At 57.8% G+C, this 11,835-nt stretch overlaps 7 protein-coding genes across 7 annotated transcripts; 4 read left to right on the top strand and 3 right to left on the bottom strand.

The window, feature by feature from the left end:
* Positions 1-14: 14 nt before the first annotated feature.
* HAG3501 (predicted protein) lies at positions 15-1,523 on the bottom strand (the record flags this gene model as incomplete). The annotated part of the gene is made up of 1 exon (XM_001419307.1): positions 15-1,523. Exon 1 carries the CDS (start codon positions 1,356-1,358, stop codon positions 15-17), a length of 1,344 nt encoding a protein of 447 aa, XP_001419344.1. The 5' UTR covers positions 1,359-1,523.
* Positions 1,524-2,416: 893 nt separating this feature from the next.
* Positions 2,417-2,854, top strand: OSTLU_8266 (predicted protein; the record flags this gene model as incomplete). The annotated part of the gene is made up of 1 exon (XM_001419092.1): positions 2,417-2,854. A coding segment is annotated over one exon (438 nt), but the record flags the coding sequence as incomplete, so codon positions are not given.
* A 2,906-nt stretch (positions 2,855-5,760) lies between these two features.
* Positions 5,761-6,813, top strand: OSTLU_16445 (predicted protein; the record flags this gene model as incomplete). Its single annotated transcript, XM_001419093.1, has 1 exon — positions 5,761-6,813. The coding sequence occupies one exon, from the start codon at positions 5,761-5,763 to the stop codon at positions 6,811-6,813; it is 1,053 nt and encodes a 350-aa protein (XP_001419130.1).
* A 53-nt stretch (positions 6,814-6,866) lies between these two features.
* Positions 6,867-8,531, bottom strand: OSTLU_33060 (predicted protein; the record flags this gene model as incomplete). Its single annotated transcript, XM_001419308.1, has 1 exon — positions 6,867-8,531. One exon carries the CDS (start codon positions 8,529-8,531, stop codon positions 6,867-6,869), a length of 1,665 nt encoding a protein of 554 aa, XP_001419345.1.
* Positions 8,532-8,679: 148 nt separating this feature from the next.
* PRPL31 (Plastid ribosomal protein L31 large ribosomal subunit) lies at positions 8,680-9,128 on the bottom strand (the record flags this gene model as incomplete). The annotated part of the gene is made up of 2 exons (XM_001419309.1): positions 8,680-8,922; positions 9,126-9,128. 2 exons carry the CDS (start codon positions 9,126-9,128, stop codon positions 8,680-8,682), a joined length of 246 nt encoding a protein of 81 aa, XP_001419346.1.
* Positions 9,129-9,165: 37 nt separating this feature from the next.
* Positions 9,166-10,644, top strand: OSTLU_16447 (predicted protein; the record flags this gene model as incomplete). The annotated part of the gene is made up of 1 exon (XM_001419094.1): positions 9,166-10,644. One exon carries the CDS (start codon positions 9,166-9,168, stop codon positions 10,642-10,644), a length of 1,479 nt encoding a protein of 492 aa, XP_001419131.1.
* A 264-nt stretch (positions 10,645-10,908) lies between these two features.
* OSTLU_33063 (predicted protein) lies at positions 10,909-11,172 on the top strand (the record flags this gene model as incomplete). The annotated part of the gene is made up of 1 exon (XM_001419095.1): positions 10,909-11,172. The coding sequence occupies one exon, from the start codon at positions 10,909-10,911 to the stop codon at positions 11,170-11,172; it is 264 nt and encodes an 87-aa protein (XP_001419132.1).
* Positions 11,173-11,835: the final 663 nt, after the last annotated feature.

Raw genomic sequence — 11,835 nt, forward strand, 5'->3', positions numbered from 1 at the left:
GTGCTACAAGTTGATCATCGACCTCGAGAAGGTGCCTCGCGAATTTTCCAATTCACCCCGGCGGCGATTTTCGATTCGAAGAACGCCTCGAGACGATTGGCCGCTTTGAAATACGGAGTGTCGCGTGAGTTGTATATGCGACAGTTGTTGAACATCAAACGGAAGTCGGCGCAAAACATCTCCAAAGAGACGTAGTAATTCCCCGCCGAGACGCGTTCTTGGATGAGTTCCATATCGACGGGATCCTTGACGACGTCGTAGTAGTCTGTGACTTCGAGCGGGTTCACGGGTGCGGCAAACGGCCACGCATCGGAGTGCGCCTGAATCACGTTTACGATGGCTCTCATGAATTTATGCAAGTTTGCCTTCGTGGGTATGCCATCGCCGCATCCTGGGTGGACTAAACGGTACTTTGGTAGTCCTGGGTCCTCCCACTTCGCCTCTTTCAAGCCTTTGATGTGTTTGACGTCGATGGGGATATACTTGCCCTCGGCGCTCGGCTTGAAGTGGTCCTTCAATCCCGGGTAGACTTTGTGCGCCGTGCTCATCTCTCGTACCTTGGCCTCCACCGCCTTGCGCTGTTCTCGGATCTGATTCACAAAGTCCACGTAGGAGACGTGCCCATCTAATTGACACTCCATAATCGTCCCACCGTCGTACTCTTTGATGTACCCGTACCACTTTTCGCGCTCCATCATGATTTCCTTTGTGAATCCTTGCTTTTGAAAGTACCCCACCGCATTGTTATCCGCGAACGTGATCAGGTGCGTCATATTTTCCTTTTCCTTAGCGTACTCCTTGATGTGATTCATCAACCGCGTACCGTATCCCTTCACCTGTTCATTTGCGCTCACCGCGCAAAAAGCAATCTCACCCATGCGTTGCTTCGGAAACGGCCTGTACGTGATCCCCCCGATGACGTTCCCATTCTTCATGCACAGCATCGAGTAATGTCTGGAGTCAAAAACCAACCGCACGATGTACTCCTTGGGCATATTCGGCAGCTGTTTGCTAAAAATGTTCTTCAGCGCCACGAGCAAGCGCGAATTCGCCTCGCTCCCGTCGTTTTTAATCACCTCCCACTTCAGCTCCCCATCACGCTCTTGCTTACGCAGGTGCGATTCTCGCGTGGCGTACGCCCCTCTCGACGGCGACACCGGCGACGTCGCCCCCGTCGCGCCCGCAGTCGCGCCCGTCGTCGTCGTTTGTTTATTCGGCGTTCCGTCCGCCGCCCCCGCGCCGTCCCTCGACCCGTTCGCGCCGCTCTCATCCGCGCGCGCGTGCTTCACGCCGCGCGCGCTTCCCGAGACATCATCCTGATCGCTCGCGTCCTCACGCGCGCGCGTGCCGCGCTGCATCGCGCTCGCCGATCGCCGTTCCGCGCGATGTCCCGACGAGCTAATTCAACGCGCTCGCACGCCACCCGCGAGCGCGTCCGCGCGATCTCCTGCGCGCCGTGCGCTCGAAAAGATTTCTTCCGATCGCTCGAGCGCGCGGGCGCGTTCGACGCGCGCGGGCGCGGGCGTGTGCGGCCGCCGATCGTCGCGCACTCGCGCACCGTCGATCGAGGCGTTTTAAACGAGCGCCCGCGCGCGCGGACCGCAGAGCGCGACGCGACGGCGCGACAGACGCGACGGTGCGGTCGTCGGGTGGAAGAAAACGCGCTCGATCGAACGGACGTCGAACGGGCGCGGGAGAGCCCGCGTGCGCGGCGTGGGGGTGGTTTGAAAGCGACGGGTGCGGGACGGTCGATCTGCAATCGCGCGCTTAAAGTCTCGCGCGAGCGCGTTCGTGACGGACGATGACGAACGATGAGGATTCCTTACGTCGGGCGTCGCACTCGAGCGCGAGTTCGTGGCGGGCGTTGGTGCGTAAAGTGGCCGAACGCGCGCCGGATGGGGACGAAAGCGAAGACGCGCGCACGGCGACGCTAAGTGACCGGTTGTTGGCGACGCGAGAGGAGACGATTCTGATGGAGGAACACCCTGAATTGAAGCGTCAGAAAAAGCTAGAGGAGACAAACGACGCGAGCAAGGTATGGGCGCTGGCACCGGGACAGAGCACGGTGAACGCGACGGCGGCACCTTTTTTAAAGTGGTGCGAGGAACATTTTAGAAACGTGAATCGGCGAGATATAGAGGCTTTGGCGCCCATGGACGTGCATTTGATGGAAAGGGATGGCGACTACCTCGTTCCTGGTCTAGGAAGGCATTACATACACGGATGGGACGAAGAGGATAAGGAAGAAGAGAAAAAGTTGATGGAGCGCAAACGCTTGGCGGTGCTCAACCGATCAGAGACGCCGTTGAAGAAGAAAAAGACGCCGAAGAAGACGCCAAAACCGAGATTGGACCCTACAAAGTATCAAATCACTCGTGTGTCGCCACTCGAACGCCCGGATGAAATTGCTGAGTGCTGCGGTGTTTGTTTCGATGGAGACTCATACGACGACAATCAAATTTTGTTTTGCGACAAGTGCGACATCGCTGTGCACCAGCTTTGCTACGGAATTCGAAAGATTCCTCAAGGTGATTGGATTTGCCGCTCGTGTAGCAGCCGCGGGGCCGCGAAAACGTGCTTCTTGTGCACCGAAAGAGGAGGTGCGCTCAAACCGACGGTGGACGGTCGTTGGGCGCATCTTTTTTGCGCGCAGTGGATTCCAGAGCTCTTCATTCAAAACGTCGACTCGATGGAGCCGATTAATGCGGCGCATCTGCTCCCTGACCGAACGAACTTGACGTGTGTCATTTGTAGAGAGCATGGGGCTGGTGCTTGCATTCAGTGCGCTTACGGTAATTGTTCGGTACCATTTCATCCAATGTGCGCTCTGAAAGCCGGCGTTCGCATGGAGGTTCGATCGATGGAAAAATCGCAAGACTGTGATTACTTGTGCTATTGCGATAGGCACGTCAAGGAAATGGAGAGAAAGGCACAGAGAATAGCGAACGGGGAGAGTTCGACGGCGACGACGCCCGCAAAGACACCTGCGAAGGTTGAAGAGGCGTCCAAGGAGGACACGCCGCCACCAACACCAAAAATAGAGGAAGATACCGCGCCAGCGTCGGCTCAAAAAGAGTCGGGAGCGTCACCCATTATTGGACGCGATCAAGCGACAACCATCGACCATCCTATGAAGGAGTTGAATGCCAATGAGATTCGAAAACTCGTGCTGAACTTGTTCGACATGTCAGATTTCACCGCCGCGGACGTTGACGGTGTGAAAGAGGACGATTTCATGTCGTGGCTGAAAGAAGACACCGTCGTGACGCGCGAAAAAGATGACTCGCTGGGGACTCCCGTCAAGATCAAGGTTTCGATCAATCCGTGCGAAGTTGCGGCTCGCGAATGGCTGGTGCGCAGAGCGAAGATAGAGGTTTTGGCGCCGGTGAATCTTGATTGCGAAACAAAGCAAAACATCAGTGATAGCGCCATGGATACGGCGACGGACTCGCCCGATGGGAAAGACGAGATCAACGAGGACACATTTTTGTATCCTCCGAGCGTTCCATATCCCATAGAAACGCTCGCTGACTACACAAAATTGATTCTTGATACCGTGAAAGTGCCGGCACTGCCGCAGACCGTGGAAGACATCATCCCCGAGCAAACCGGTTCGAACGGCGTTCCAACGAGCATGCGACCGCCCAAGTGTCAAGTTTGCCTCATTCGTAAACAAGGTGTTTGTGGCACGTCATCAGCACCGCCGAGATGTCATAGAAGGAGAGAAAATATGGAGAAGCTGCGCGCGGCGCAAATGGCTGAGCTGCAAGCGCAACTTGGTCCGGGCCAGTCTCTTCCCGATCCCGTGGAGGTTGTCAAGAAAGAGATCGCTCGCATTTCAACTCATACAGAGCTGCTCAAACTTGCACCCGATGATGAAGTCGTTGCTGAAATATTTCGAGCGCAGACTGTACTGGCGAGGACGTCTTACATCAACCGAGAGCTCATCCAAAAACTCTTGACCAAGGTGGAGGAGGCATTGCCAGGAGAGGAGAAGATTCGAGAGGAGCAACAAAAGGCGCTCGAAGAGACAGCGCAATACGAAGAACGCTGGCGCGGAGGGCGATGGCGTATGGAACGCCTTCGAGCGGAAGGCAAAGAAGACGAAGCGCAATTTGATGGAGGCGAGCTCGCGGGCGCCGACATGTGCGACCCGCTCGTCGAGTCTGGCGCTATGGAGGACGCGCTCTGCTGCGTTTGCGCCGGAGGTGAGAGCGAATACCCGAACGAAATCGTATTCTGCGAAAGATGCGAGATGTGCGTTCATCAGCAGTGCTATGGTGTCACAAATATTCCCGAAGGTGAGTGGTTATGCTGGCCTTGCCATGAAACTGAACGCCTGGAGCGCGAAAACGGTTTACCGGGCACTCGTCCGCCTCGATACATGCGGGAAGCTGGCGATGGAGCCATGTATGACCCTCGTGTGCAATGTTTGCTTTGTCCAGTGAAGCGCGGCGCTTTAAGAACCGTGATCGATCCTCGTTTGCAAACTCCAAAGACTGGGGATACCGCCCCGGCGTCACCGCCACCTGTGCGCTCGCCGACATCCACGAAGACGGTGCCGGAGGGCAAAGCTAACGCGACAACAGATGACGATGCAGCCGCAAATCCTGAGCCGAGCGATCCTATCACTCCGTTGACAAAGACACCAACTCGTGGACGTAACCGTTGGTGTCACGTCGTGTGCGCGCATTGGCAGCAGGGTATGGAAACTGATTTGTACCTCGATGGACCCGCGGCAGTGAGTGGCTTGGAAGACGTGCGCACGCAGTTCAAGAATGCCAGGTGCTCGGCTTGTCGACTCGACGACGGTGCGTGCATTCCTTGCTGCGCGACGGGATGTCACGTGGTCTTCCACCCGTTGTGCGCGCGTCGATGCGGCTGGCACATGCTTCCTTTACAATCTCCAGAGCCGCTCGCGTTTTGCGCTCGTCACAGCATCGACGAGCGCCGAAATCCGGGATCAACGATGCGATCGAGGTACAGCGCCAACACTAGCGGTGCTCGATTCGGTCAACGTGTCTCGAGCAAGAAGAAACGTACACCGACCGCAGACGAGATGGAAATGCTCCAACGTGCGCGTGTGGGCTTGGAAACCTTACGCCTGTTGTGCGATCGCGTCGTCAAGCGCGAAAAGCTCAAGCGATTGGAACTCGAGCAACATCACAAGCTTTGGGTCGCGCAAATTCTCGGTCAAGCCAGCGGCCCGGTCTACGGCATCAACGACGACACCCAGGCCCACATCAAAATCCCTGACATCGCGAAGGATCGAAAATTAATCTTCCTCACCGCCGAAGAGGTCGAGAGGCTTCGAGACGACGTCGAATTCCGTCTCCCCGACGGCGTTCTCCTCGTCCCCGCCGAACCTCTCCGCTCTCCGTTTCGCGACGACGACGACGACGACGACGACGCGAACAAAAATTAGCGTTCCACCGCGAGGTGGCACACCAACCATTTCATAGCAATTGTTGTTAGAAAGAAAGCCGGAACAAAGCGACTCGTCGCCGCGCCTCGCCATTTCGTCTCCGCACCGACGCGATCGACCGATCTATCGAACGACCGATCGCGCGACCGCACACGTCGTCGACGACCTCGCGCGCGCCCGCGAGCCGACGCGACGCGACGCGCGTCCTCGACATCGCGCGCGCTCGAGCCTAAATGGGGTGCAAACACTCGAAACACGCCGCGTCGCCGACGCCCGACGGCGACGGCGACGGCGATGCGCACGAATTCTTTGACGCCCAGGACACGTTGCTCGCGATGCCGAGCTTCATGCGCGCCAAGAGCCTGACTCGATTGAAGAGCGCGAACGATGAGAAGCTCGCGCGCGGAGGATCGCTCGCGCGATGGAAGAGCGCGTTGGGACCGGTGGAGACGCAGACGACTGGGGACATGGCGAAGTGCGTCGTGCCGGTGTTCGAGGCGGGGATGGAGACGCTGGCGGACGAGGCTGGAGACGCGTCGTGGAGCGAAAATCTTAGCGGGGAGGGATTTAAACTTCGAGGGAAGACGTACAAGCAGGATAAGAAGAAGACGCCGAGCGGTGAACCGTTTTATAACGTAAAGGGGGTGTTGTCGTTTAAGAGCGACGAAAAGGTGGGCGATTGGATTAAAAACTTGTTCGCGGATGATCTAGGGAAGAAGATCAAGGGCCAAGTGCCGTCGGTGATCATCGTGAATATCATGGTTCCGGACTATAAACCGACGGGGGGGATGTTCGCGAAGAAGGAAAACGATGGTCCGGGTCACAACGTCGTGCTTTTGTGTAAAATCAGCGACTTCGCGCGGAAAACGTTGGAAGAGACAGAAGATTGGGAAACGCTGCCGGCTGATTTTAAATTGTTGATTAGATACGTCAAGGGCGATGGAACCGGAAATGTGGACACGCACCCACACGAACTGGCTGTTCGTCAGCAAACGAAGATGGTCGTCATGGTTGTCGCAGGAAACGCAGCTTTACCGTGGATTGTTCGACAAGCGGTGAACCACGGTAACGGTAAACCTTTCATGGTGAACCGAACTTCTTCTTACATCGAGCGATCCGGCGCTTTGGAAATCAACGTCGACGCTCACAACTTCAGTAACGTTGCGCTGAACGGCTTGAGGACCGTGCACACGTCGCTCGGTAAACTGATCCTCGACGTCGGTGCGACGGTTCAAGGGGAGACCGAATATGAGCTCCCCGAGAGATTGTTGTTTTCGTGCAGGATAAACTACGCCAAGATAGAACGCATCGTAGCGCACGTCGATATGCTCGAGGCTTACCCGAAAGACCGCGCCTGGTTGAACGATATCCGCAAAAGACTCGAGTAGTGCGTGTAAGTTTATTTCGTCGTAAATAAATCTGACAATTCGCTACTGTTTGTTCAAGCTCCAAAATCGCCCATGGTAGACATGGGTCTGCGGTTCCACGCGTCACCACCTGCGCCTTCGCCCTCGAGATCGACGTCTCGTTCGAGACGTTGCGGACGCTCGCCACGTTCAATGGCATCCAAGCCCGCTCGCAAGTAATCGCTCTTTTGTTGTGCATCTTCCAAATAGTCCCATTCGAAAATGGGAATCGGGAACACGGCGAAACCTTCACCTTCGAGCTGCCGCTGTTTCAAGCGAGTTTGTCCGAGCGCTAATTTACGATCGTTACGCGCAAAGTGCGACGGACCGTCGACTTCAATTACTACTCCAGTAGGCTTTGCGTCCGGGAGTAGTAAATCGCATCTGTACCCACTCACGAGAGCCTCTTCCTCGTGCTTTTCACCCATGTACGACAAAATAGCTCCAACATCGCGCTGGAACCACGACACAACGGGTGGCCGGTTCTGCGTGTTCCACGCTGTATCGGCAGCAGCACCAAGTTCAGTGGGCAAGGGGTCGAAGCCGGCGCGAACGGCGGTGATGGCCGCTTGATGTAACTGGTTGAGCTGACGCCCCTTCCATGGACCAAAGACGTTAGTGTTGTGATGTTCATCCATTGATGCCGCAGTATTTTCTTTTTCGTGGACCATTTGCGCGTCGTGCTCCCCTCGTGTAATAATTTCCGCCCAGAGCGTGCGAAAGAATAGACTATCGAGCGCGTCTTCCATGACACAGAAGGACCATGCAAGCGAGGCCAGAATTGTTGCGTTGAAGCGATGAACCTGAGCTTCTGCGGCTTGTTGCGGTGTCAAATCTTTGTTTCTCGCGGGCGCTCGGGCGACCCAGACATCGATGCCATCGAGAAACCCAGCGTGCGAGTGTCCAAGGTGCGCGAACGCCCAAGCCACAGTCGTGATTTGGTACGCTTGGAAGCCCTTGAAGCCTGTCATGGCGGCGTGAACGTCGAGTTCGTGGAAGAAGCGCTCAGATGAATGCCGAGAAATGGCGAGCGACCAGGAAATATCGGCGATCTCATCCGGAGACAGTTTCTTCATCAACTCCGACGCACGATTGGCCAATACTTCGAGCTCGGCGCTGTTCGCCCGCTCACCGGCAATGACACCGAGCGCCCAGCAGCACTTGGCGACTTCTTCCGCGGGAAGCGTATCGCTCTTTGCGCGCGCGGCGGCGACGCACGTTCCAATCATGTGCGCTACTCGCGGATCTCGTCGCAACCCGGCGAGCTCCTCTCGGTCGCACCTACTGTGCTGCGCCTTCTGAGCGATGAGCTTCAGCATCGATGCCGCCATTTCCGGTGAAATACGTCTCAAACCAGCGTTCTCAAAAATGTGCACCGCATCGTGCGGATACGTTGCCGTGCGCGCTTGCGCCTTGACGGCTTTCCACTCCTCCTTGGTCATGGAAAACTGCGTCGCGTCTTGCCTCGGATCCATCTCCCACGCCGTGCCGCGGAGAAGCTCCTCTACGCTAGGTTCCGGCTTAATATAATTTCCCTCTTCGTCCATTTCGTATCCACGAATCGCCGCCGTGCGCGCGCGGTCTTCATCCCTCCCAGCGCGCGTGTACCTTCGAGCCGTCTGGTTCGCCCCGGGCTGTGCGCCGCGTTCTTTCCGAAATTCAGCCGCCCGCTTGTTCGCCGTCGCACGAGCCTTTTCCATCCAGTCATTGTAATCTGGATCATCTCCACCCGCGCGCGTTCTCGTCCCCGCGCGTCGCGCTGACCCCTCTCGAGCCCCTCCGGTTCGCTTGACCCCGCGGTCCGTCCTCGTCGCCCCTCCCGCTCCGAGCACCCCTCGCGCGATCATCTCACTTCTTCGCCTTCCCCAGCGTCGCGTTCGTCAAGAAATCAAACTTTCTCTTAAACTTCGCCGCCTGTCCCGTGGCCGGTCCTTTGATCACCTTGCCCGTGTACGCCGGGTGGTTGTTCGCGTCGAGCGTCAAAAACAGGTAGTCCCCGAGTTGTTTCACCGTCGTCGGCACGCGGCGCGTCGACCCGTTCGTCGCCACGACCGTGAGTCTGTGCAGCAGCGGGTGAATTCCTTTGCGAGGCTGCGTTCGAGGAGCGCGCGGCGCGTTCGCGCGGCGTCAGTCGTCGAGTTTTCAATCAAACCCCAGATTTCGAGTCAAGTTTTCGATCGCCCGCGGGCGCGATGCGCGCGCGCTCGAGCGCCGCGCGACGCGCGCGAGGACTCGACGCGCGCGCCGTTCGCGGCGGCGCGATCGAGCGCGAGAACGAGGCGAGCGTCACGCACCATGCACGCGCTCAGGAATGGCGACGCGCGGCCGCACACGATGCCGCACGCGGCAGCCGCGCGCGCGCGCGCGCCGGCGCGGTGCGGGCGGCGCGGACCTGGAGCGGTGCGTCGAGCGCGGGCGCGGGCGAGCGCGGGCGCGGCGTCGACGAGCGTCGTCGAGGGCGTCGTCACGCGCGTGGCGCGCATGGGGAAACGCTTGACGTTCGTGGACGTGCGCGCGCGCGAACAGCTGCGCACGCGAGACGGCGAGGAGACGTCGACGGTGTTCGTCAAGTGCGCGGCGCAGGTGCCGCCGGTGATCCGACCGGGCGCGGTGGTGGAGTTTGAATACGAGTGGGAGACGCGACGGGCGAAGAGCGGGACGCGGAGCGGCGCGTACGTGTCGACGACAGAAATGCGCGTGGTGGAGCTCGCGCCGGTGACGAGCGTGGCGAATGCGACGAGTGAAATGTTGGAAAAGTTTGCGGGAGTAGGGTTGATCGATACGACGGCGCGAAGGAGTAAAGGATTTGGGATTTGCAAGGTGCTTCTCGGCGGCGACGTCTGTTCAGATCCAAACTGCGATAAACGGCATGACGTGAACGAAGAAGAGTTGAGCCAGGCGCGAGAAAGTCGGAAAAGAGCGCGAGAGCGATCTAAGATGGCGATCGAGCGAGAAAGATCGGATAATGACCCGCACGGAGATGCGAATAAGGAGGCAAAGTGCGTCAGCGATCGGTTATTCGCCGAATGGTGCGTCGAGACGTTCAAGCTGAAGGAACGACGGGAAGTGGTCGTCGCTGATATTGCAGGTGGTGCAGGGGCGTTATCGTTCGAATTCCATGTGAACCACGGCGTAGGGGTCGTGCTCATAGAGCCGCGATGTGTCGCTTTGACACCTCGGCAACGCGCTACGGCGAAGAATTTGCGTCGACGCGGAGCGCGAAATGACGCCAATCCAGACGTCGCAGATGCGTGGCTTCGATCAGAAATCTGGGTCAAATGCGCAGATGAGCAAAACGAGAAGCGGATGCATGAACACGTGCAGCGACTTGTGGCGTACACGGAAATTGCGAGCAGCAAAGACATTAATGTGAGCGCTAGCGCTCCCCCGACCGACGTCGTAACTTTGCACGAGGCACCATTCGACGAGTTCCCCACAGAACTTCCCCGCACGGTCGTAAAGTCACCTTTTGGAGCTGAAATTGCGCCTTTCACGCACATACGCTCGGAGTTTTGGACGACAGATTCTTCTGTTGGAGCGCGCTTGCGCGAGATGCGTCCTTCGCTCCTCGTCGGCATGCACTCTGACCAGGCCACGGAAGCAATCATCGACGCCGCGCTCGAGCTCGATGTCCCATTCGCTGTCGTACCATGTTGCACGTTTCCGGAGCTGTTTCCTCACCGACGCACCGCGCTGGGTGGTCCGGTGGCGTCTTACGCCGACTTCATCGAATACCTGCGCGGCAAACATCCATCCATCCGTTCGACGTTCCTACCGTTCAAAGGCAGGAACCAGGTGTTGTACAAAACTTAGATTATCGATAGCCATTAGGTTATTAGTACACTATAGCGATAGCTGTTACGCTCAGCGACTCCACCCGAGAGCTCGCCGCCGTCTCGTCTTCATAGCGTGGCTCGTCGCGCCATGTCCTCCCCGAGCGTCAAAGTCGAGGACGACGACGCGGGCGCTTCCATCGAAGACGAACAAAGCTTCTCGCTCGCCGACGCCCTCTCGCGCGCGAACTCTGAGGCCGAAGCGGCGTCGTCGAGCGGCGATGGTGACGGTCCGAAGGATCCCATGGCAAAAGTTAAAGCCGCACTCGCGTGCCCGTGCGTGGCTGATCTCCGTCAATCTTCGTGTGGAACGAGTTTTGATGAGGCGTTGACGTGCTTTATGCTGGCGAAAGACGAGGAGAAGGGGAAGAAGTGCGTGGAGGAGTTTGTGTCGCTACACGCGTGCATGGTGAAGAACGCAAACGAGTTTCAGGAGTTTGCAAACGAGTTGTTGGAGCACCAAGACGTGCGTGGACCTGCAAAAGCGACGACCAACGCGGGGAAGTGATAGATTATTACTTAGAATGATAATACCATCGCATTAGAATCATAGATCATCGTTTCGAAGAATAGATGTCGCGTTTACCAGAGGAAACATTGCCGTCGACTAGAGCGCCGCAGCCTTTGCGCGCCAGGCGTTGAAGGCGTCGGAACCCGATGTGACGGCTTCGCACACAGCAGCCAAATAAATATCAGCCACAGATGCGGTCCTACCGACGAGGTAGCCAGAAGTCGACGCCACGAGAGCCTTTTCCACCTTAGCGGCTGCGGCTTCTGCACCCGCGCTAGTTGATTCAAGCAACGCTTCGACGCGCGCTTGTTCCGCGACGCCAGCCGGATACAAACCCGCACCGACGCGGTTGGTCTTGACGAGGTGACGAATGATGGAAATAGGCGACGCCAACACGAGGTTGCCTTGGACGAACACCGGCGTGGCGTTGTCAGTCTCCGTCTTGATTTCCTCCGGACACATCGCGGCAGATTCAACCTTCACCACGGCACCGCATCGCTTCAAGATTTGTTGAATAGCCTTCGAAGCCGCGCACGGACCGGCGTTGACGTATGCCGTCGCTTCGACGCCAGCCGCGGTGGCGGCATCGTTGGACGCAAACAAGTCCGCCGGCGGCGGAGAGACATCCACGAGACGACCCTTCTTGTCGAGCGTGCGAAC

This window comes from Ostreococcus lucimarinus, chromosome 8 (assembly GCF_000092065.1).
Source record: "Ostreococcus lucimarinus CCE9901 chromosome 8, complete sequence".
Taxonomy (NCBI): domain Eukaryota; kingdom Viridiplantae; phylum Chlorophyta; class Mamiellophyceae; order Mamiellales; family Bathycoccaceae; genus Ostreococcus; species Ostreococcus sp. 'lucimarinus'.